Raw genomic sequence first — 23766 nt, 5'->3', positions numbered from 1 at the left:
TATTAATTAGTCGATTGCACGGATTATGTGCTACGGTGGTTCCAGTTTGAGGCGTGCGAGTGAATCAATCATTGGCTTCAGCGCCAGTTACTTCACCACCACCCGCCCAGTCAGCTAGGGGTCGCCCCAGAGGGGAAGGTCGATCAGGTGGTGGTCAGGCCAGTTTCTATGCACTTCCGGGTAGACCCGATGTTATTGCTTCAGATGATGTTATTACATGTATTATTTTAGTCTGCCACAAAAATGCCTCTGTATTATTTGATCCCGGTTCCACCTTTTCATATGTGTCCTCATATTTTGCTCGTTATTTGGATACGCCCCGTGAGTTTCTTCCTTCACCTATTCATGTATCTACCCCGGTAGGCGATACTGTTGTTGTAGACTGTGTGTACCGGTTGTGTATGGTGACTATTAGGGGTCTGGAGACCTGTGTGGATCTTTTATTATTGTGTATGGTGGATTTCAAATGTCATTTTGGGTATGGATTGGCTATCTCATTATCGTGATATTCTGGACTGTCATGCTAAGACAGTCACATTGGATATACCGGGTGTGCCATAGATCGAGTGACGAGGTGTGACTGATTATGTTCCTAGTAGAGTGATCTCATTCTTGAAAGCCTAGCGTATAGTTGGGAAGGGTTGTCTTTCGTATCTAGCCTTTGTGAGGGATGTCGGTGTTGAGACTCCCAGTATTGATTTTGTTCCAGTTGTGAGGGATTTTCCCCATGTGTTTCCTGCAGACTTGTCGAGAATGCCACCGGATAGGGAAATTGATTTTGGTATTGACCTGGTGCCAGACACTCGGCCCATTTCTATTCCGCCATATCGTATGGCACCAATGGAGTTGAAGGAATTAAAGGAGCAACTTCAGTAACTCCTTGATAAAGGGTTCATTCGGCCTAGTGTGTCACCTTGGGGTGCGCTTGTTCTGTTTGTGAAGAAGAATGATGGCACAATGAGGATGTGCATTGATTATAGGCAATTGAACAAGGTAACAATTAAGAACAAGTATCCTTTGCCTCGCATTGATAATTTATTCGACTAGCTTCAAGGAGCGAGAATGTTCTCCAAGATTGATCGTCGTTCAGGTTATCACCAGTTGAAGATCAGGGACTCGGTTATTCTCAAGATAGCTTTCAGGACCAGATATGGTCATTATGAGTTCTTGGTGATGTCTTTTGGGCTAACCAATGCCCCAGCAGCGTTCATGCATTTGATGAACAGCGTGTTCCGACCTTATCTTGACTCGTTTGTCATAGTTTTCGTTGATGATATTCTGGTGTATTCGCGTAGTCAGGAGGAGCACGCGGAACATTTGAGAGTTGTGTTGCGGAGATTGAGAGAGGAGAAGTTTTATGCAAAATTCTCCAAATGTGAGTTTTGGCTTAGTTCAGTGGCTTTCTTGGGGCACGTGGTGTCCAACGAGGGTATTTAGGTTGATCTGAAGAAGATAAAAATGGTACAGAGTTGACCCAGACCGTCCTCAGCCATAGAGATTTGCAGCTTTCTTGGTTTGGCAGACTATTATCGCCGGTTTGTTTAGGGATTCTCATCCATCGCATCACCCTTGACCAAGCTGACTCAAAAGGGTGCTTCATTTGTATGGTCGGACGAGTGTGAGGAGAGCTTTTAGAAGCTCAAGACAGCTTTGACCACAACTCCAGTGTTAGTTTTACCATCAGCTTTAGGTTCATATACCGTGTATTGTGATGCTTCGAGAGTTGGCATTGGTTGTGTATTGATGCAAGAGGGTAGAGTTATTGCTTATGCTTCTCGTCAGTTGAAGCTTCATGAGAAGAACTACCCCGTTCATGATTTAGAGTTTGCTGCCATAGTTTACACGTTGAAAATTTTGAGGCATTACTTGTATGGTGTGTCTTGTGAAGTGTTTACTGATCATCGCAACCTCCAACACTTGTTCAAATAGAAGGATCTCAATTTGAGGCAGCGGAGGTGGTTGGAGTTGCTTAAAGATTATAATATCACTATATTTTACCATCCAGGAAAGGCCAATGTGGTGGCTGATGCCTTGAGCCGAAAAACGGTGAGTATGGGGAGTTTGGCATATATTCCAGTTGGGGAGAGACCTCTTGCGGTTGATGTTTAGGCCTTGGCAAATCGGTTCGTGAGATTAGATGTTTCGGAGCCTAGTCGAGTATTGGCTTGTGTGGTTTCTCGATCTTCCTTATATGATCGCATCAGAGAGCGCCAGTATGTTGATCTGCATTTGCTTGTCCTTAAGGACAGAGTTCAGCATGATGATGCCAGAGATGTGACCATTGGTGATGATGGGGTGTTGAGGGTACAGGGCCGGATCAATGTGCTCAATGTGGATGGGCTTCGGGAGTTGATTCTAGAGAAGGCCCATAGCTCGCGATATTCCATTCATCCGGGTGTCGCAAAGATGTATCAGGATTTGAGGCAGTACTATTGGTGGAGAAGAATGAAGAAAGATATTGTGGGATTTGTGGCTCGACGTCTCAATTGTCAGCAGGTGAAATATGAGCATCAGAGACCGGGTGGCTTGCTTCAGCGGATAGATATTCCCGAGTGGAAGTGGGAGAGGATCACTATGGACTTTGTTGTTGGACTTCCATGGACTTTAAGAAAGTTCGATGTTATTTGGGTAATTGTGTATCGGCTGACCAAGTCCACGCACTTCATTCCTGTACCTATTCTTCAGAGCGGTTGACAGAGATCTATATCCGGGAGATTGTTCATTTGCATGGTGTCCCAGTTTCCATCATTTCAGATAGGGGCACTCAGTTTACTTCACAGTTTTGGAGGTCTGTGCAGCGAAAGTTGGGTACTCAGGTGGAGTTGAGCACAACTTTTCACCCTCAAACGAACGGGCAGTCCGAGCGCACTATTCAGATATTGGAGGACATGTTGCGTGCTTGTGTCATTGATTTCGAAGGGTCATGGGATCGGTTTCTACCGCTTGCAGAGTTTTCTTATAACAACAGCAACCAGTCGAGTATTCATATGGCTCCATATGAGGCTTTGTATGGGAGGCGGTGTAGATCTCCCGTTGGTTGGTTCGAGCCCGGTGAGGCTAGGCTATTGGGGACAGACTTGGTGCATGATGCTTTAGAAAAGGTGAAGGTGATTCAGGAGAGGCTTAGTACCGCGCAGTTGAGGCAAAAGAGCTATACTGACAGGAAGGTTCGAGATGTGTCCTACATGGTTGAGGAGAAGGTTCTGTTGAAGGTTTCACCCATGAAGGGTGTTATGAGATTAAGGAAGAAAGGGAAATTGAGTCTGCGGTTCACTGGGCCTTTTGAGGTGCTTCAGAGGATTAGGGAGGTGGCTTATAAGCTTGCTTTGCGACCCAGCTTGTCGAGTGTGCATCCGGTATTTCATGTTTGTATGTTCCAGAAGTATATTGGGGATCCGTCTCATGTTTTGGATTTCAGCACGGATCAGTTGGATGATGATTTGACTTATGATGTGGAGCCAGTAGTTATTTTGGTCGTCAGGTTTGAAAGTTGAGGTCAAAGGATATAGCTTTAGTGAAAGTGCAGTGGAGAGGTCGGCAAGTGGAGGAGGCTACCTGGGAGACCGAGCGGAAGATGCAGAGCAGATATCCTCACCTGTTTGAGGCTTCATGTATGTTTTTTGATTCGTTCGCGGACGAACGTTTGTTTAAGTTGGGGAGGATGTGACGACTCGGCCAGTCGTCTCATGATTTACCGCTCCGATTTTCCCATTTCTACTTCTTTATGCTTTGTTTATCCGTGTTATATGGTATCGGGTTGGTCGGATCGAATCCGGATTGATTTTAGTAAGGTTTGAGACACTTAGTCTCCTTTAAGGAAACTTAGGTTGGAAATATCAACTTGACGTTGACTTATGTGTTAGAAGGCTCGGATGTGAGTTTCGATGGTTCGATTATCTTCGGGAGGTGATTTGGGACTTAGGAGCACGATCAGAATTAGTTTTGGAGGTTCGGAGTAGATTTAGGCTTGAATTGGCGAAGTTGATATTTTGGCGATTTCCGGTTGGTAGGCGAGATTTTGATCTAGGGGTCGGAATGGAATTCCAAGAGTCGCAGTAGTTCCGTTGTGTCATTTGAGATGTGTGTGCAAAATTTCAGGTCATTCGGACGTAGTTTGGTTGGGTTTTTGATCAAAAGCGTAATTTAGAAGATTTTGGAATTCTTAGGCTTGAATCCGATGCGAATTTGGTGTTTCGATGTTGTTTTGAGCATTTCGAATGTTGGAACAAGTTTGAATGGGGTTATGGGATATGTTGGCATGTTTGGTTGAGGTTGGGGGGCCTCAGGTAAGTTTCGGGTGGTCAATCGGACCATTTCATGAAGTTTAGAATTGCAGAAATCTGCTGCTCAGTGTTGCAGACAAATGCTCTTCGCGTTCGCGAGAAGGGAGCTGCGATCACGAAGGGTTAGCTGGAGAAGGCTGAGACTTTGGCCTTCGCGTTCACGAAGGAGTGGGAAACGATGCATCACATTCGCGAGGTCTGCTCCGCGTTCTCATAGAAGATCTGGGTTTTGAGATATTTTGTTCATCGCGTTCGCGGGCGAGGGAGCGTGTTCACGAAGGTCTGTCTGGGTAAAGCATCGCGTTTGTGATGGGGTGGTCACGATCGCGAAGAAGAATTTTGGTCAACAAAATTTTTGTACTTCGCGAACGCGAGGCTTTGACTGTGTTCGCGAAGAAGGAAATTTAGAACCTCGACAGAAGGTTTAAGTACTCGTCTTGTCCGCGATTTTGGGGTTTATTTCCTCCATTGTTGGTCATTTTTGGAGCTTTTTGAAGGGGATTTAAGAGGGATTCAAGGGGAATCATTTGGAGGTAAGATTCTTGGACTTAAAACTCGATTCTAATGTGAATTCCACCTAGAAAATCATGGAAATTAAGCCAAAAATTGAAGAACTATGGCTTGGAAATTTAGACCTTTGATTGAGGATTTGAAGGGTCATTTGAGGTCGGATTTCAGAACTTTTGATATGTATGAACTCGTGGGGAGATAAGGAATCTATTGATATAAAAATTATTGAATTTCGAGACGTGGGCCCGGGGGTCGGGTTTTGGTAATTTCGGGATTTGTGTCGTATTTTGATTACTTTTGCTTGGGCCTCATTCCCAAAGCATATTTTGACATCCTTGTTCTGATTTAGGATAGCTTCGACGTGAGTGAAGGCCGATTCGAGGGGCAAAAGCATCGCGAGCTAGAGATTTGACCGATTCGAGGTGAGTAATGATTGTAAATGATGTTCTGAGGGTATGAAACCCCGGACTTGCACATCATTGTGCTATATTGAGGTGAGACACATGCTTGATGATGAGCGTAGGGTCGTGCACTGTTGAGGATTGTGACTTAGCCCGTCCCGGATGACTATATTACTGCGTATTTGACTGAAATCTATTTTCTACCATCATGATTTGGGCCGAATGCCATATTTGGGCCTTGTGCCAACTATTTGAACCCTTCGGGGATTTTTACTGGTATTTTCTCACTGTTTTGGCTCTATACTTGAACTCAGTCATGTTATATTTTACTGTTTTCATACTCAGCCATGTTTACTCTGTTTTAACACTTAAATGATCTTTTAAATGATATTTTGGGCTGAGAAACATGTTTTACTACTGCCCGAGTGGCTTGTGAGGATTTTGACAGAGTAAAGCCGAGAGCCTATGTTGTGAGGAAACATTTGATACTGTTTATGAGGCGAGGGCCTGAGATATGTACGACACGAGGTGGCTTGTTTGACATGAGGCCGAGGGCCTAGTGATGATGCCACGAGGTGGCTTGATATTGCGCTTGGGCCGTAAGGGGCCCATTGTGATATGAGATTGAGCCCGAGAGGCTAGTATTGTTCTATGTGATTGCCCGAGGGGTTGGTACTATTCTGAGATGTTGTGTGAGGGGCGGATTTGTTGATATTGTGCCCGAGGGGCGAGCCTTTGGGTGTTTACTTTTCATAATTGACAGTTAATTACCTGCTTAATCATTGAAAAAGGCTTTTCATGAAACTACATTTGACTTAAAGAATTTTACCTATCTTTTACTGATTTTAAATGGTTTTACTGCTTCATTATAGAATGCTTTGTACCTTACGTGATTTCTTGCTTTCAGTGTTTATTTACATTTGTTACTCACTGAGTTTGAGTACTCACTTTACTCCCTACACCCTTGTGTGCAGTTTCAGTCATTGCTGATCCTACCAGAGCGAGTTGAGAGCTCCCGGCGAACATTCGGAGTTCACGAGGTAGCTGCTTGAAGTCCGCAGACCCGTGTTTCTCCCTCTTTATCTTTTCTATCTCTTATCAGATGTTTGTAATAATTTGTAGACTCTTCAGACTTGTATTAGGTTATATAGATGCTCATGACTAGTGACACCCAGTATCAGGCTGTGTTGGGTTGTCTTTCCGCATATTTATGATATTATCTGCCACTTAGTATTATAAAATCATGTTTTAAACTGTTTTCTTGTTGTTTAGCTATTTAACATCGAATTGGGAATAGTTGGCTGGCCTTGTCTTCACGAGAGGAGCTATCATGATCGGGTTTGGGGTTTAGGGTCGTGACAAGTTGGTATCAGAGCCTAAGTAGCGGGCCGGTCCGGTCCAGGTTTCAACCGGTCTGGGCCGGGCCGATCCCGGGGTCAACCCAGCCCGTTTGACCACTATAAATTAACATAGTTAAAAGAAGGTGAAATGGCTTCCTGGCCACTTAAACTTGTATCGGTTTGTAAATCCAATATATAAACTTATATTTTTCCTATTTGAACACTTCAACTTGACGGAATGAATACTAATAAACACTTTCTGTTGAACATGTTCGTCAATCGCTCTGACATGAATGTCATGTCACATATTTGGTCTTTATTATATGACATGTGGATTTGTGGGTCCTATATTATTAGAAAAAAAATTAATCTTTAAATTTTTTAATTTCTTTTTCGTTCTCTTTTTTCTCCACCATACACAACCTATCCAACAACTCTAAACCTCAACCATTTTCAATCACCATCATTTTCTTCCTCCTATAAGAAAGCTTCGTCCAAACTCCAAACCTCACCAATAGACAATGGGACAGGGATAGTCCCTCCCGAGAACTACTCGACTTTGATTCCAAACCCTGCCCTCCTCATATTGACGGCTTCTTCGCTAAGCCCCACATGCAAATCCTAGATTTTCCCCAAAACAGCTCCAATCCGATCTGGAAGAGCTCAGTGACGGCCAAGAAGAACCAGATGATAATGATGCTAATGAATTTGATATTCGGTCTTACATTTCTTTTTCCAGTAAATCAACGCATAACAATTTGGACTATTATTAGATTTGTACTTGCCATCCTTATGCATGAGCCATTTAGTGAATGGGGAAGAGAAAGAGAAAAAGAAACGGGGAAGGAGGGGGGTAAGTAGGATAGAAAATGAAAAACGTTTACAGGACGGAGGAGTTGCTTGGGAAGATGAGAGAGGAGGGAGGGAGGGGAAAGAGAAGGGGAAAGAGAAAGATCTTTTTTTTTCCCTTTCTTATTTATATTTTATTCTATTTCTAATATTTTTTTAATAAAAATAAAATTATTCACGCATTTTAACAGCGTGATTTGCACACAATTTAGCCATGTCAGCTATGTTACTTCCACATAGGCTTGGTCAATGGTCAAATATATTTATTAATATTTATTCCGTCAAGTTGAAGTGTTCAAATAGAAAAAATATAAGTTTATGTATCGGCTTTACAAACCGATACAAGTGGTCATGAAGCTATTACGCCTTCAAAGAATGTAATTTACAATTTTTGTATGTTAAGGAGGTTTATAAAATATTTTGAAACAATATAAAAAGAACTTAAATAAATAATAAAGTTGTCATTTTCTTTCCCTGTACTTATAAAGTTGGGGTTTAACGTGTCTGTTTCGCTCCTCCACTACACTGGCAGTTCCTTTTTCAGACTATCTGCATTTTCCATTGCTGCCAGGTCTGTCGTCTTTCCTTCTTCTGCTTAAGCTACATTTTCACGTCTCTGTTCTGTCTTTCTACATTAACCATACTTTTATACTCTGAATCCATCACATTTTGCTTCACTGGAAACATCGATCACTGAGTTGGAGCTTAAAACGTGGGTTTCTAAGTTCATAATATTTGGTGAATTTTTTGTTGTCAAGGAACATAAAAAAATGTCTATATTTTGTGAAATGTTTTTCATATCGTCGTGTGTTACGTTGCTGAATTTTTGATAGTTATACCTTTGATTTTTTCAAAAAATGATCATGCTCTCTCTTGCTCTTTTAATAATGGCGGTGTTCAAGCCAGCTTGTGGTTAACTCTGTCCTAGAAAAATATAAAAAATCACCTAATGAGCACCCAAGGGTCAATGAAGTGGGAGAAGAATCACGAGGTCTCGGTTCAAATTTTAGTAGATGCAAAAAATATTAGGTGATTTTTTCTCATGTCTAAGTTTTGGGAGACAGAGTTACGGTATTTGTACTGGTGGGAGATAGCAGGTATCTGATGGAATAGTTGATATGTGCTGCAAATTGGCCCGGATACAACAAGTCTTTGTACCTGGTGGAATAATCATTATTAAAAAAAATCACCTAATATTTTTTGCTCCAGGCTCCGGCTAGAATTTGAACCCTGGTCTGCCATAGTTCATTTTTCGCTACACATGTATCCGGTAATTCTTCCAAAAAAGCGTAGTAAGCGGAACACCTAGTGTTTTTGCCTATGTTGAGATTTAAAGCCTGGTCTCCCACAAAATTTGTCCCACTTTATTGATAGTTAGGGCACAGTGTGGGTGGCAAAAATGATCATGCTCTCTTGGGTGGTAAATGCGGAAACAGGGGTGAGCTATAGGTTGTAGTCGTTCTTAGCGTCCCAATGATATTTACCTTCGACTTCTGAACACCAAAATAAACAAATTACTAGACAAGTGGAGACATATGTTCATATGTTGTAATTTTATTTTTTTTTCGTTTTCAAATGGTTTTGCTAGACCTCTTGTTGTACTATTTATGGAATTTTATGTGACACTTTGTAGGACTCTTTTAAGCAATTTGAATTCCTGTGTGGCTGTGTCATCTCTGTCTCTTTTTGTTTTTAAATACAATTTACTATAACATAAACTTTCCTGAAAAAACATTAGCATGCAATTGGGTTAGCTTGCTTGTAATAGTATTTTGATTTTTTTTCTGTTATAGTCATGATGAGTAAGTTTTATGCATATTAATTTTTCAGGATGGGAGCAGGGAGAAGAACGCAGACCTTTGTATTTGATTCTGCATCATCACTACCCAACCAGACAAGCTACACTGGAGATTTTAGATACTTGACGAAAAGAAAACTTGGCGGTGTCATATTTGGTTGCACGAATGATACCATGAAAGAATGTCTATGTAAACAGCTATTTGGTTAGTTATTTGGGTGCTAATAAGTTGACCGCTTGGCCTTTCACAATAGTATTTAGGACATTTAGGAGTAAAGGCATATATATGGTTTGATAATTAGCTTTAAATGTCCTTTTAACTATCACATGAGAGCTGGAAATTGTTATATATCTCTTTCCTTTCTTCTTATTTTTGTCCTTTGATCGAATTGCTTATCTTTCTTTCTTTTTTTTCCTTTTTTCTTTTTTAGGTTTGCCTGCTAAACATTTTTCATATGTGAAGAACATAGATCCAGGTCTGCCACTGTTTTTGTTCAACTACAGCAATAAGGAGCTTCATGGTATTTTTGAAGCTGCAAGCTCTGGAGCAATGTCTATCAATCCATATGCTTGGACACAGGACGGTTCTGGAAGAACACTATATCCTGCTCAGGTTTTATGTCATGGTTTTTACTTCGGGTTTATTTTCTTTTGTTTATGCTTTCCTGTTTGTCCACAGAAGTATCTTCTGTTAAAAGTTTGCTGTTTTCCTGTCTATAAATGAAGGTTCAGATGCGTGTCCGTCTGCAGTGCCAACCACTTCCAGAAAGTCTGTTTAAACCTATAATTCTGGATAACTATTACAATCAGAACCATTTCTTATTTGAGCTAGATCATGTTCAAGCTGGTAAATTGATCTCCAAGCTCTCATCTCTTGCATTTGCTCCAAGCAGCTGCATGCCGGAGAATGCAACTACATGGAGAAATATAATACAAGGTTTACCGGCAAAAGACAATAGAGAGGAAAATGGTCAATCCGAGCCACAAGACTTGAAAGAAAATTTTGTCAACCCACTTGATTTAAATGGGAATTTTGGTGGGGGAGACATTTTTCTTTGTCCTAATGGCGCTGACCAGCAGCTGGAGGCACCATTAGATAATCAAGTAGAATTATATGATAAGGATCTTATACACACGGAAATTAGAGAATTGGCTATTCAACATGAATGCTCGGGGACCTCTATAAATGGGCATGCAGAGGAAAGCACTAATGCAGTGACGAATGCCACTATAAATGATGTAAAGATTGGGCAAGAAACTTTTCAGAAAACACAGACACTGAGAGAGGAAAAGAATGAAGAAAGCTCGTCTGACTTGGCTGTCTATCCTGATATTATAGCTCAGGTACTTCATCTTCTTGTAGTATCTGCTGATTGATGGAATTTTAGTTCACTTCAACTATATATTTTGATTACAGTTGCTTCAAGGAATGGAAGAATTGAAAGCTTCTAAGGAGGCGCAAACTCATAAGATGTGTAGTTTGGAGCAGAAGCTGGTATGCAATCTCAGAGCTATAGTACCATATCTATTCTGTGCTGAAATTGCATTCCTTCTTGGTTTGTCTCTATTGGAGAATATGGCCGCAGAAGACATGCACTATGTTAAATATCTTGGAACAATGGATGAATACAGAGATCTGATCTTTTCCTCTCCTTTTTTTTCCTTTTCCGTTTGGTATTTTTTATTTTTTTGTGTGTGTTGGGGGAGGGGGAGGGGTGTAGGTGGAGGTGTGTTGGCATAAGTAAGAAAACACATTTTCATATAACACTGGAATCCATATGCAACCCAAGGATTTGTATTACCACTTTTGACTGTGAAAAGTCATCAGTCTGTCATCTTTCAAACAAAATAAAGGAGTTTCAGAAGGATTTTGACATTTGTCTCCTCTTTCGAAGTAAATGAAACAATCAGAACAAGCAATAGCTTCCAATGGTCTTCAGGATTCATTGGGATGTATGCATCTAAGAAAAGCTAGCCTAATTTCTGAAAGAAGATGATAGGGATATTGTCACCAGAAAATTATCTTTTTGAGTAACTCGTATGAGAAAGTTACTCTGTTTTCAAATGATATTTATTTTAATTGACTAAATTAGCGACCAAAAGATAGAACTGTGAAAGTAAAGGCTTAATGATAAGTAGAAGTGAGATAGAATATATGCACTTCAAATTTAGCCCCCTGTAAGAAAAATGTAGGTCGGGTGAAATTAGATGAGATTCTTGTGCCTAAGTGCAAACAATTCAGATATAGGCTCAGTCTTCTAGGAGAATGGTTGATATACCTTACATAATCGGAGTAATGTTTTTAGGTGGTATAGTGGTGGAGCTTTAATAGGCTGATTCATGGGTTCTATTAGTGCTATGAATATACTGAAGGACAAAAAGTAACATGAGTAGTAATTATAGAACTGGTTAGTTTACTTTAAAACTCTTTAAGTCGGGCTTCAATTGTTGTGAGAAGAAGATACTGGAAATTGAATATTTAGAGGAGAACCACCTGTGGGATTACGCTAGGTATGTTGTTGTTGTCGTAGAGGAGAAATTATCAGCTTTAGGCTGTAAGAGACTTGGAAGATTATAACTTGGGGGAAATGGGGATTTGATCATTCAACAATTTGGAATCGGATGTCATGGTGTAATTAAGGTTACATTATGAACCAAAAGGAATGAAATAAGGTTCTTGGTGCGCTGCAGGATGCAAAGGGGAAATGATATTTGTATTCACGAAAACTGAGAAGTGGATCCAGTGTTATTATCTAGCGTCAAACATGAGACAAACCTTGTGTTTCCTTTATCAGAAAAGAAGAAGAAGGAAAAATACTGGTATTTTGAAAACCTTGTGGTTGTGTCAGGGAATTTAGTATCTCTTGTTGCTTATTGTGCATTCTGCTGTATCTAGATGTTCTAAGGGTGAACAAACCTTTTGCCCGCCTCTGGAATTCTAGTATTTTCCCCACTTCATAGTGTTTATTGTGCATGCTGTACTGTATCTACACGTTTTGACGATGAAATTTTGTATTCTTGTCCTCTTTGGTAAATAAGAACTTACCACTTGTATGCATGATGTGCATTTTAGAAATGCACTCCTGATGACTGTTATCTGCCTTGCATTTCAGGCCGATGCAAGAGAAGAGATTAAGCAGTTAAAATATAAATATTTCATGCCTGAGTCCTCAATTCCGTCATGTCAATTGGCTGATGAAACAGTGTTTGAGCCAGTTGATCAAGTATTGCTGGATCCTGAGTCAATCATCCTAGCCGGAGGATATGACGGGGTATCATGGTTATCTACCTTGGAGTCATACTCACTTTCAAATGATGTGTTAAAGTCTCTTAAGCCAATGAGTTCAGTTCGATCATATGCCTCAGTTGCAAAACTGTGTGGAGAGCTTTATGTATTTGGTGGCGGAACTGGAAGCTTGTGGTACGACACAGGTACATCTTATAGTTTTTAGCCCCCAGCACTCATTGCTCCCATGTGCCACTTTCTCTAGCATCTTAAGTTGCTAATGCTGATGCTATGCTGCTTTTGTATAGTTGAATCATATAATCCAGCAGATAACGAGTGGACCCTACATCCTTCCTTGAATAAGAAAAAGGGTAGTTTAGCTGGTGCTACTTTGAAGGACAAAATTTTTGCAATTGGCGGTAGCAATGGGATTGACTGCTTTTCAGAGGTCGAGATGTATGATCCTCTAGTAGAGCGTTGGATTTCTACAAGATCCATGTTGCAGAAGGTTAACTTAGTTGCTCCTTTTATTTGCATGTACCAGTATTTATTTGTTTCAGAAACAACAAACTATATATGAAAAGATGAAACTTGTTTGCTTAGATGGACGAATTTGAAATGATGAGAAAGCTTATTTCGGTTAAAGTCAAATTTCCAACTAGCACGTTGATGTGTATTGCTCTGGAGTTTATTGTCACTCTTAAAAGTTGTGCGAAGTCAATATGGGATCATCTTGTCCTTGAGCTTCATTTTTTCTTATTGAAATCTTTATGTGTTGCCTCTTGGTCAAGCCTTATCAGCCTCTTATTATAATTAATTAATAGTGAGAAAACCTAAAAATGAGAGGAAGGATAACTTAAATTGCAAACTGAAGTTATGCAGGTGGATTAGCAACGATTTTAATCCAATAGCAAGTGAATTCTTGTCAGTGCTCGGTAACTCAGACAGTATGCTGTTTCCTTGCCTTGACCTTGTTTATGTTGCGGAAGCTAAATGTATATAGTGTGAATAAGTCACAACTACTATACCAAAAATTATGACAGCCACCAAATAATAAATAAGACAATAAAACAATAATAAAGGGAACACCAGAATTTACGAGGTTCGGCTAATTTTGCCTACTCCTCGGACACAACCAATATTTTATTTCACTCCAAAAATACAAGTGAAATAATACTAAAGAGAGAAGATACAAATGCCTTAAACAGATGAGAAGGCAAATGAGAGGTGTGTTTCAATCCTAAACATTAGGCCTTCTTTTATAGGGGAAAAATCCCCCCAAACTTAACTCCCAACCAATGTGGGACTTTGGCATTTTGCCAAACTTCAACAAATCTCCACCTTGGCAAAATTCCACATTTTCAATTCTCTCTCAATAACAAATTTTGGTTGTGTCTTCATCTTCAATCTTCAGTGTTCAACAATGTTGATCAAATCCAAACAATGTTGAAACTTGACCGCAGCCACCACCTTTGTCAGCATATCAGCAGGATTCTCTGTAGTATGAATTTTCTTCACCGTGACTCCACCTTCTTCTATGATTTCGCGTACGAAATGATACCGAACATCAATGTGCTTCGTCCTTGCATGATAAACTTGGTTCTTCGCTAATTGAATAGCACTTTGACTATCACAAAAAATTGTGATACCTTTTTGTTCAACACCAAGCTCCTTTAGCAATCCTTGAAGCCAAATTGCCTCTTTCACAGCATCTGTAATAGCCATGTATTCTGCCTCTGTTGTAGACAAAGCAACTGTTGACTGCAAAGTAGACTTCCAACTAACTGGTGCCTTTGCAAAAGTAAACACATAACCAGTAGTTGATCTTCGTTTGTCCATATCACCCGCAAAATCTGAGTCACAATATCCAACTACAGACTGATTGTCTTCCTGCTCAAAAACTAACCCGACATCTATAGTATTATGAATATACCGTAGAATCCACTTCACAGCTTGCCAATGCTCCTTCCCTGGATTGTGCATATATCTGCTAATAACTCCAACAGCTTGTGAAATGTCAGGCCTTGTGCAAACCATTGCATACATCAAGCTACCAACAACATTTGCGTATGGTACCTTTGACATATACTCTCGTTCAGCTTCATCCATTGGCGACATAGTAGTACTTAGCTTAAAATGGGAAGCAAGTGGAGTACTAACTGGCTTAGTCTTGTCATCTATGCCAAAACGTTGAAGTACTCTCTTCAAATATTCCTTTTGAGATAAACAGAGTTTCTTTGAACGTCTATCTCTAATTATCTCCATGCCAAGAATTTTCTTTGCCTCACCCAAATCCTTCATCTCGAACTCCTTCTTCAGTTGAATCTTCAACTTATCAATTTCTTCCAAATTCTTGGAAGCTATCAACATATCATCAACATATAGGAGAAGATATACAAAAGAACCATCTTTAAGCTTGTGCAAATACACACAATGATCGTATTTGCTTCTCTTGTACCCTTGCCGCAACATAAACTCGTCAAATCGCTTGTACCATTGTCTAGAAGATTGTTTCAATCCGTACAACGATTTTTCAAGTTTGCACACCATATTTTCTTTTCCAGCAACTTTGAATCCTTCTGGCTGAGTCATGTAGATTTCCTCCTCCAAGTTTCCATGTAAAAACGCAGTTTTTACATCCATCTGAACTAGTTCCAAATCCAATTGTGCTACCAAAGCCAACATAATTCTAATGGAGGAATGTTTTACAACTGGAGAAAACACTTCATTGTAATCAATTCCCTCCTTTTGAGCATATCCTTTGGCCACCAATCTTGCTTTGTAGCGAACATCTACTTGGTTAGGAAATCCTTCCTTCTTTGCAAATACCCATTTGCACCCAATTGCTTTCTTTCCCTTCGGGAGATTGGCCAATCTCCATGTATGATTCTGATGAAGGGACTGTATTTCATCATTCATGGCAATCCTCCACTTATCTTCTTCTGAACTTTGGACAGCGTCTTTATAAGTAGTAGGAACATCATCAGCTACAATTGAGGTTGCACAAGCAACCGTCTCTATGAGACGAACAGGTTTCGTTATTGTTCTTTTTGGCCTGCTGGTTGCTATTGATTCAAGTTGTTGTTGAGATTCCTGAGTTGGAATCTCCTCTACTGGCTCTCCTTCCAGAGGGTAATCTTCATTTGTTTCCTCCTCTGCTTCTTGTGTAGGAAAAATAAATTTTCCCTCAAACTCCACCTGCTTAGAAGCACCTTCATTTTGTTTGGTATCTTCTGTTACCTTATTTACCATAGCAAATTCATCAAAGGTAACATCTCTGCTGAATATTACTTTCTTTGTCATAGGACACCATAAGCGATATCCTTTGACTCCAGAAGTAATTCCCATAAAAATAGCCTTCTTTGCCCTTGGATCCAATTTTGACTCTGTCACATGATAATATGCAGTTGAGCCAAACACGTGCAAAGAGTTATAATCTACAGCAGGTTTTCCGTACCATTTTTCAAATGGTGTTTTGCCATCAATAGCAGCAGATGGTAGACGATTAATGAGGTGGCATGCATATGTAATTGCCTCAGCCCAAAATTCTTTGCCCAAGCCAGCATTGGACAACATACACCGTACCTTCTCCAGCAAGGTCCGGTTCATACGTTCTGCCACTCCATTCTGTTGTGGTGTATGTCTAACAGTGAAGTGTCGGATGATGCCATCATTTTCACAGACCTTATTGAAATGATCATTTTTGTATTCACCTCCATTGTCTGTGCGAATACACTTGATTCTCCTGCCTGTCTGATTCTCCACCATCGTCTTCCATTTGAGAAAAATTCCCAACACTTCATCTTTGCTCTTCATTGTATACACCCATACTCTTCGGGAAAAATCATCAACAAAGGTTACAAAATAGTGCTTCCCACCCAATGAAGGTGTTTTGGAAGGACCCCAAACATCAGAGTGTACATAATCCAAAATGCCTTTAGTATTATGGATCGCTGTACCAAATTTAACCCTTGTCTGTTTCCCTTTAACACAATGCTCACAAAACTCCAAGTTGCAAGCCTTTACTCCTTTTAACAATCCTTGATCTGATAGAGTTTTCAAGGATTTTCCTCCAGCATGTCCCAAGCGCATGTGCCATAGCTTGGTTGCTTCTGCCTCTTTGTCGTCACTGGATGTTACTGTCGCTGTCCCAATAACTGTACTGCCACGATAGCGGTACATATTATTATTCTTCCGATTAGCCTTCATTACCACTAGTGCACCGGAGCATACTCTCATCACTCCATTTTCTGCAATGATTTTGAACCCTTTTGATTCTAGGGCTCCCACAGAGATGAGATTCTTCTTCAAATCCGGTACATATCGAACATCTATCAATGTTCTGATCATTCCATCATGGTTCCTTAATCGTATTGAACCAATGCCATATGAGGTAAGAGGGCTGTTATCCGCTGTGTGGATGACTCCATATTCTCCTTCTTGAAATTCTATGAACCAGTCCCTGTTGGGACACATATGATAGCTACAAGCCGAGTCCATCAACCATATGTCTGATGATGTTGATGACTCTGTTGTAACTAATGAGAAGTCTGAATCATCACAATCAGGTACATTTGAATCCATAATAGCCTTTCCATTGTTATGTTTGGCCTTATTCTTCAACTTCGGACAGTCTTTCTTCCAGTGCCCTTTTTCTCGACAAAAGGCACATTCATCTTTACTGGGTCTGGATCTTGACTTGGATCTTCCCTTCTTTGTCCTCGTTTGATTTTGAGGACGACCCCTCACAAACAGTGCTTCTCCTTCTCCGCCCTTCTGTTTTTCTCGCTTTCTTTGTTCATAGCTGTACAAAGCTGAACAAACTTCTCTGAGAGAAATTTCGTCATTTCCATGGAGTAGAGTAGTTTCAAGGTGCTCGTACTCATCAGGAAGTGACGCCAACAACATTAAGGCCAAGTCACCATCATCATAAGTTGTATCCATATTTTGCAAATCTGTGACCAACTTATTGAAACTGGTGATATGTTCATTCATCGTGGTACCAGGAACATAGGTGAAGTGAAACAGTCTCTTCTTCATGTACAATTTATTTTGACTGTTTTTCTTCAAAAATTTATCCTCCAGTGCTTTCCATAATTTACTTGCAGAAGTTTCCTTTGTGTATGGATATTTCTGCTCTCTAGCAAGGTAGGATCGAATGGTACCGCAAGCAACACGGTTGATAATTCTCCAATCTTCTTCTCCAATAACATCTGGTTTCTTTTCTTCAATGGCCAGATCTAGCCCTTGTTGAAAAAGGACATCTAGAACCTCGCCTTGCCACATCCCAAAATGTCCGGACCCGTCAAAAATTTCTACCGCAAATTTCGCATTTGACACAATTCTTGTCATAAGCGAAGATGCCAATGATGACGTATTGTTGACACTTGATGTAGATTCTTCTTGTTTATTGTCCCCCATATTTGACACAAATATTATTTAATAGCTGACGACACAAATCAAGATTATTTCCTTTCTGATGTAGAAGATCAGACTAAGCTGCAACTACAGAGCATACTCAGACAGAACCTTGACTCAGTTACCAAGATAAATCTTTTCTGATGTGGAAGATCAGACTATGCTGCAACCACAGAGCATACTTAGACAGTACCTTGGCTCTGATACCAATTGTTGCGGAAGCCAAATGTATATAGTGTGAATAAGTCACAACTACTATACCAAAAATTATGACAGCCACCAAATAATAAATAAGACAATAAAACAATAATAAAGGGAACACCAGAATTTACGAGGTTCGGCTAATTTTGCCTACTCCTCGGACACAACCAATATTTTATTTCACTCCAAAAATACAAGTGAAATAATACTAAAGAGAGAAGATACAAATGCCTTAAACAGATGAGAAGGCAAATGAGAGGTGTGTTTCAATCCTAAACATTAGGCCTTCTTTTATAGGGGAAAAATCCCCCCCCAAACTTAACTCCCAACCAATGTGGGACTTTGGCATTTTGCCAAACTTCAACAGTTTAAACATCAGGACCTTCACTTATCTTGTTTTACATTATTGTTCTTAAGTAATTTCTCATATATGTTTCCATTTACTTGCTTTTACTGTTATCTGTCTTACAGAAGCATGACTTTATCTTCCATGAGTGTGTATTTGCAGCGATTTTCTCTTGCTGCAGCAGAACTCAATGGTGCGTTATATGCTGTTGGTGGATATGATGGAAGCAATTACCTGGCGTAAGTTATGCAATTGCCTTTTTTCTTATTCTGGCGCCTTCTTTGAACTGTATGTTTGAATGATACTTGACATTGTACCTCATGTCTCCAATCACTTTTATAATTGTTAATATCTTCCCCAAGGAGGAGACTTGGTTTTCCAATCTGTTGGTCTCGTAATGCTGATTACGCGAATTTTAGTCAAAGGAATTCTGCAAAAGTGCATGTGTAAAGGCATTTATTTTGTTGTTACAATTTTCTGCTCTCTTCTCTTAACTCCTTTCTGATCAAATGTTATCACAGGACTGCTGAAAGATTTGATCCCAGAGAACATTCCTGGACAAAAATTAAGAATATGAGTACGAGCAGAGGATGCCATGCATTGGCTGTGTTGGACGGGAAGTTGTAAGTTGTTATCATTTTCGTGCTTTTTGATTGCATTTCTAATATTATAATGCCACCAAAAGGAGTAGGAGGTGCATTCTCCTGTAGTCACCCTCTTTATTCTGGTTTGGGGATGGGGTTTGGGACCAGGGACCAGGTGCTATGCCTTATGTTGTAGCCTTTCCCATTTGGGATGAATATCATCTTGTTATTTACTTTTAGCTTCACAACTGCTATGCAGATACGCACTTGGTGGGTACGATGGGTCTACAATGGTGCCTAACACTGAGATATATGATCCCCGTCTTGCAACATGGATGGTTGGGGAGCCAATGAAGCACTCGAGAGGGTATTCAGCAGCTGTTGTTCTACATGAGTCCATTTATGTGATTGGAGGGGTTCAACCTGGTGAGGAAGTTGTAGACGTGGTGCGTATCATTATTTAATAAGTTTAAGTTATATATGCCGTTAGTATAAGTAATATTTTACTCTATCAACCACTTTAAAATATGCGATTTGTAATTTTGAAAATTAGACAGGTTACCTGCTACTATAGGTAAAAGTGACAATGGTGATGTAAAAATTCCTTACACTAATAGTGTTTATAATTTAAACTTTTATTTCATTGTTTTTCGTCATGCTAAGTTTCCATTATGTACACGTGTTGCTCCTGCTAGCTAACTCTCCGATCATGATTGCAGATCGAATGTTATAAGGAGGGTCAAGGTTGGCAAACACCCAACTTGAGGGGAATAGGGAAAAGGTGTTTCTGCTCAGCTATAGTATTGGAAGACTGAGTTCTGTTTTCGAAGTACAGAAGCTGCATCTTCGTTGGCATCCTTTGTTCAAAGAGTTTAATATTTGCATTTTACAACTGTGAATAGGGTTACTAAATGTTTTTGGAAGCCTAAAAGCACTTAACATTGGGAAGTAGCAGAGTTGTGTCTGTTGGATCGACATCAGAAATGGCAAACCCTGTAGAACTTCTGATAGTACAGTTAAGTAATAGCGTTGTTACCCATCTTTTGCACAAATTCACTCTTAGGAAAATCTCTAGTTCCTTTCACAACATTATGCTCTTGCCAAGGGAAAACCATTTAGTATATGGAGGGTGGATATTCAATGTTTTGTGTCTTTCCCTGCACTTACATTTGTAGGATGTTTACACAAATAGTCGATCAAATTCACTATTTACTTTTCCTAGCATCTATATACATAGATTATACATGGTTATACTCATATTATACATGAATTATTCTCGGTTATTTTTAGTTTAAGCAGTTGGATGAAAAGCTATTTAGGTTAATTCTTCTAAATGTTTTTGCTAAAATCACGTGGTGGCAAAATGGATTTAAAAAACAGTTATCCATCCATACTATCCACTAAAAAAATGGGTTACATAATGAATTTTTTAAAAATGGATCAAATATTATTCACTTAGAAAATGGATAACTAATGAATTTAACCTGTATATTTTTGTAAAGACTCAAATTGGGGTTCCTCGAGTTTGAGAGACTAGGAATTCTCGAAAAAGTGATCATATTCAAGAATTCATGTATTAAATATGAGTCGAGTCGGATAATTTATTCATTTGCATTGCCCATTTTCGGCCTTTCCATATTCGACCCGATCCTCCGTTTGCCACCCATAATCACCACCAAGAAACCTCAAAATTGTCGCGAGAAGCTAAATCCAAAACTTTAAAACAAAATGGGAAAGGTGGATTGACCTTACATAAAATCACTATATCATGCTTTCATTGCATTGCTTTGCAAACAAAAAGGAGAATGAAAATGACAGTGATATATATTGGTTTGAGAAAATTAGAGTTTGGAGAATTTGGTAGCCATTGTTGTATCGTAGACCTTGAGAAAGAATCGAGTTGTGGGAATGGAGAAATTATTCTGCAAAATGGTGCCGAGAGTAGCAATAAGGTTTCTCTTGACATCCGAGTTAATGCCACCCATTGATACAATTTCAGCAAATGCAGCTGGTTCCTTGTTCCCTCCAAATGATATGTTCACTGATCCTTTCAGTACAACCATTACGAACTGTGAAAACACATACATGTAAAAGTCAAAACACTAAGTGTTCGTTTTCTTTTTTTGGTTAAAAGTCTAATAACATCTTGAAACCATAAAGAAAAGGAAAAATGATATTATATAGCCGATTTGAAAATAATAATCGAAAAAATGTATATTTTTTTGTATATATATGTATACATTCTGTATTATATAAAAAACTATACCAATTTTATATACTTTTCGGCTATCACATATAAATAGTTTTTGGCGCGGGCTAAAAGTGTCAATTTGATGTTGCTTCATAATAATAGTAACAATTAAAAATAATAAGACTCATGTCGTAGTATCCTCCGATCCGCCCATGCAACAACAACATACTCAATGTAATTTTACACGTGGGGGGGTTTGGGAGGTTAGTGTATACGCAAACCTTACCCCTATCTTGTAGAGGTAGAGAGGATATTTCCAACATACCCTCACCTCAATATATCCTTCGCCCATGCGTTTTTTTTTTTGACGTGCATTAGCCTTTTGACACGACAAGGTTACCTGAAGTCACTGAATTACGTTACATATTCTTCCAGAGAGTTTAGCTTTTATCAAATTCTCATTTTTTAATTCTGGTATTTTAATATTAATTTTATCTATTAATTTCTTATTTGATTTATGCTGACAAAGGCATTTACTTGCATGCATATAGTTTTTATCATAGTATCTATTACGCACCTGATTACGTCGTTTGGACATGCATAATACTTTAAAATATTGTTAAAAAATTGCGATTCAGTGTTTAGATAACAATATTGTTGAGTATTTCAACTTCTAATTCAAAAATAGAATTTGAAGTTGAATTAATAGTTTGAGTAGTATATTTCAAGTGCAATAATTGTTTCTTCTCACGGATTTTCAACTTACACAAACTTATTTTCAAGTGAAGGTCATATCCAACATGGTCAATTAGTAATCTTTTCAACTGTAACTTCAAATGGAGTATATATTTTTTCCACTAAATATTGCCAGACACGACTAGTGGAGAAAATAATACAATGGTCAAAACTCAAAAGAGTTTTTTAATTTGTGGTCACTTTCCAATAACAATGGACACGTTTTTATAACCTGAAAAAAGTGTGTCAATTTGTTCATAGTTGCTAGGGATCTCAAATAACCTCAAACCCTCGGTGGCCATTCATTTTGGTCAAGGATATATTGGGTCCAAAAGTTGCACTCATGACTCTTTTTTAGAAATGACATCATGCAGCCATTTTAAAGTTCAGGTGTTCTGAATTTTTGTTTTTCAATTTAAAATTTCAGGATAAAAACGTCCTAAATTATCTTGAAATTAAAATTTTTAGTTCAAAATTTTAAATTAAAATAAATATTGGATAATATTTAAATAGCATCTTTGAAAATGAGGTTTCATCAACTTTGGACATTTGTTTTGGATAAGAAAAGTGTGAACCATTTTAAACAACGCACTTCAATCATCTCCACAACTTGATAATACACAAATCAATCGACGACAGACAAACAATAAGGGGCCCTGCTAGTTTTCTAATAATTACAACTTTAAAATGGTAAAATAGACATCTCCTATCAGTATCAATCGCCTGAGAATATAATCATAAATATGTCATTTAAAAGTAATTCTGATATGTATCCAATGGCCGCGGAGCCACCGGGATAGCCTTTTCTGATAAATTAAAAATATTTTGACACTCCTTACTAAAATTTCTGACTCGGCAAGTATATGTGTCTACTATTTTTTCTTCGTAAAGTCCGGCCTGAAGCAAACACAGCCAACATAAAATGAAACGGAGAGTATATAAGAGTTGTTAAAACATGAGCTATTTACAAACCTCACCTTTTACATGAATCTTATACTCCTCTTTAAGAAAGTAGAAAGTAGAATGAAAAACTCGTGCTGAGAAAAAAAAATAGCGAGACATATATGTATAAGAAAATATTGAGGAAAAATTTATATAGTCGATCCTAACTTGCTCGTACAGAGGAAGATAGAGAATACGTACCTTCTCGGGTTTACCGATGATAGAAGCAACAGCTTTGGTGGCTTCAGAGAAGAAAGGAGCAGTGTCTACTCCATCAAGATTCACGTTAGTTGAAACATTAAAGCAAGGCATGATTTTTCCTGTCTTTAATTTGCTGTATAATAGAAGAGAGTGTTTCCTTTTCAAATAGGCTGCACAGCTTCTTAATTTATAGAATCCCAAATAAGAATTATGTTGCAACTTGGCTTTTTTTTCTTAGGACTTTTCGTGGGGTCCTCTGTATGGTACTAAATAATGCGGCTTGTCCCCCTTATTTATTTTTTTTCGCTTTTGATAATTATGATGTTCAAATTAGCTTACGCTTGTCTAGATTAATCTGACAGATTTTTTTTTTTTATCTATGCCAACATATATATAGGCAGTGGCAGAGCCACATTCATTCAATGTGATACTTCTTCATCAGAAAATTACACTAAGTATATTTTACGAAGCAAAATGATTTCCTGACCACTTAAACTTATAGGGCTTTTGAAAGCCGATACACGAACTTTGGATTTTCCTATTTGAACATTCAGACTTAACAAAATGGGTACTAATAAACACTTTTGACCGTTGACCATGCCTATGTGGAAGCACTGCAATTGACATGACTAAACTGTGTGCAAATCACGCTGCCGAGGCGCGTGAATAGGACCACTATCCGTCAAGATGGGGAGTTCTCTTAACGTAATGAAGAACTGGGATCCATTTGTATTAGGACCA

At 38.9% G+C, this 23766-nt stretch overlaps 2 protein-coding genes across 3 annotated transcripts; one reads left to right on the top strand and one right to left on the bottom strand.

Moving 5' to 3' along the window:
* The first annotated feature begins 7823 nt into the window (after positions 1–7823).
* Positions 7824–20169, top strand: LOC107762580 (uncharacterized). 2 transcript variants are annotated; one of them, XM_016580951.2, is made up of 11 exons: positions 7824–7954; positions 9214–9386; positions 9613–9794; positions 9908–10525; positions 10599–10676; positions 12295–12613; positions 12716–12915; positions 18535–18611; positions 18894–18995; positions 19216–19402; positions 19676–20169. In XM_016580951.2, the coding sequence occupies exons 2-11, from the start codon at positions 9215–9217 to the stop codon at positions 19769–19771; spliced, it is 2031 nt and encodes a 676-aa protein (XP_016436437.2). In that variant the 5' UTR covers positions 7824–7954; position 9214; the 3' UTR covers positions 19772–20169. The 2 variants fall into 2 exon arrangements, with proteins under 2 accessions (XP_016436437.2, XP_075110209.1); XM_075254108.1 differs by lacking the exon at positions 7824–7954 and adding an exon at positions 7961–8095.
* A 504-nt stretch (positions 20170–20673) lies between these two features.
* Positions 20674–23211, bottom strand: LOC107762576 (uncharacterized). Its single transcript, XM_016580946.2, has 2 exons — positions 23026–23211; positions 20674–21025 (listed from the first exon to the last, which is right to left on the bottom strand). The coding sequence occupies exons 1-2, from the start codon at positions 23134–23136 to the stop codon at positions 20798–20800; spliced, it is 339 nt and encodes a 112-aa protein (XP_016436432.2). The 5' UTR covers positions 23137–23211; the 3' UTR covers positions 20674–20797.
* Between the last annotated feature and the right edge of the window lie 555 nt (positions 23212–23766).

This window comes from Nicotiana tabacum, chromosome 5 (assembly GCF_000715075.1).
Source record: "Nicotiana tabacum cultivar K326 chromosome 5, ASM71507v2, whole genome shotgun sequence".
NCBI classification, from domain to species: domain Eukaryota; kingdom Viridiplantae; phylum Streptophyta; class Magnoliopsida; order Solanales; family Solanaceae; genus Nicotiana; species Nicotiana tabacum.
Note: the sequence above shows the minus strand (reverse complement) of the source record. Positions and strands in the feature narration are given on the sequence as shown.

Excerpts from the sequence above, each read along its gene's own strand:
- LOC107762580 (XM_016580951.2), top strand. The coding sequence starts at position 9,215 with ATGGGAGCAGGGAGAAGAACGCAGACCTTTGTATTTGATTCTGCATCA. Across the intron at positions 12,614-12,715 it reads AAGCTTGTGGTACGACACAG|TTGAATCATATAATCCAGCA; the intron begins GTACATCTTATA and ends GCTTTTGTATAG. Across the intron at positions 19,403-19,675 it reads GTGAGGAAGTTGTAGACGTG|ATCGAATGTTATAAGGAGGG; the intron begins GTGCGTATCATT and ends TCATGATTGCAG.
- LOC107762576 (XM_016580946.2), bottom strand. The coding sequence starts at position 23,136 with ATGCCTTGCTTTAATGTTTCAACTAACGTGAATCTTGATGGAGTAGAC. Across the intron at positions 21,026-23,025 it reads TCATCGGTAAACCCGAGAAG|TTCGTAATGGTTGTACTGAA; the intron begins GTACGTATTCTC and ends GTGTTTTCACAG.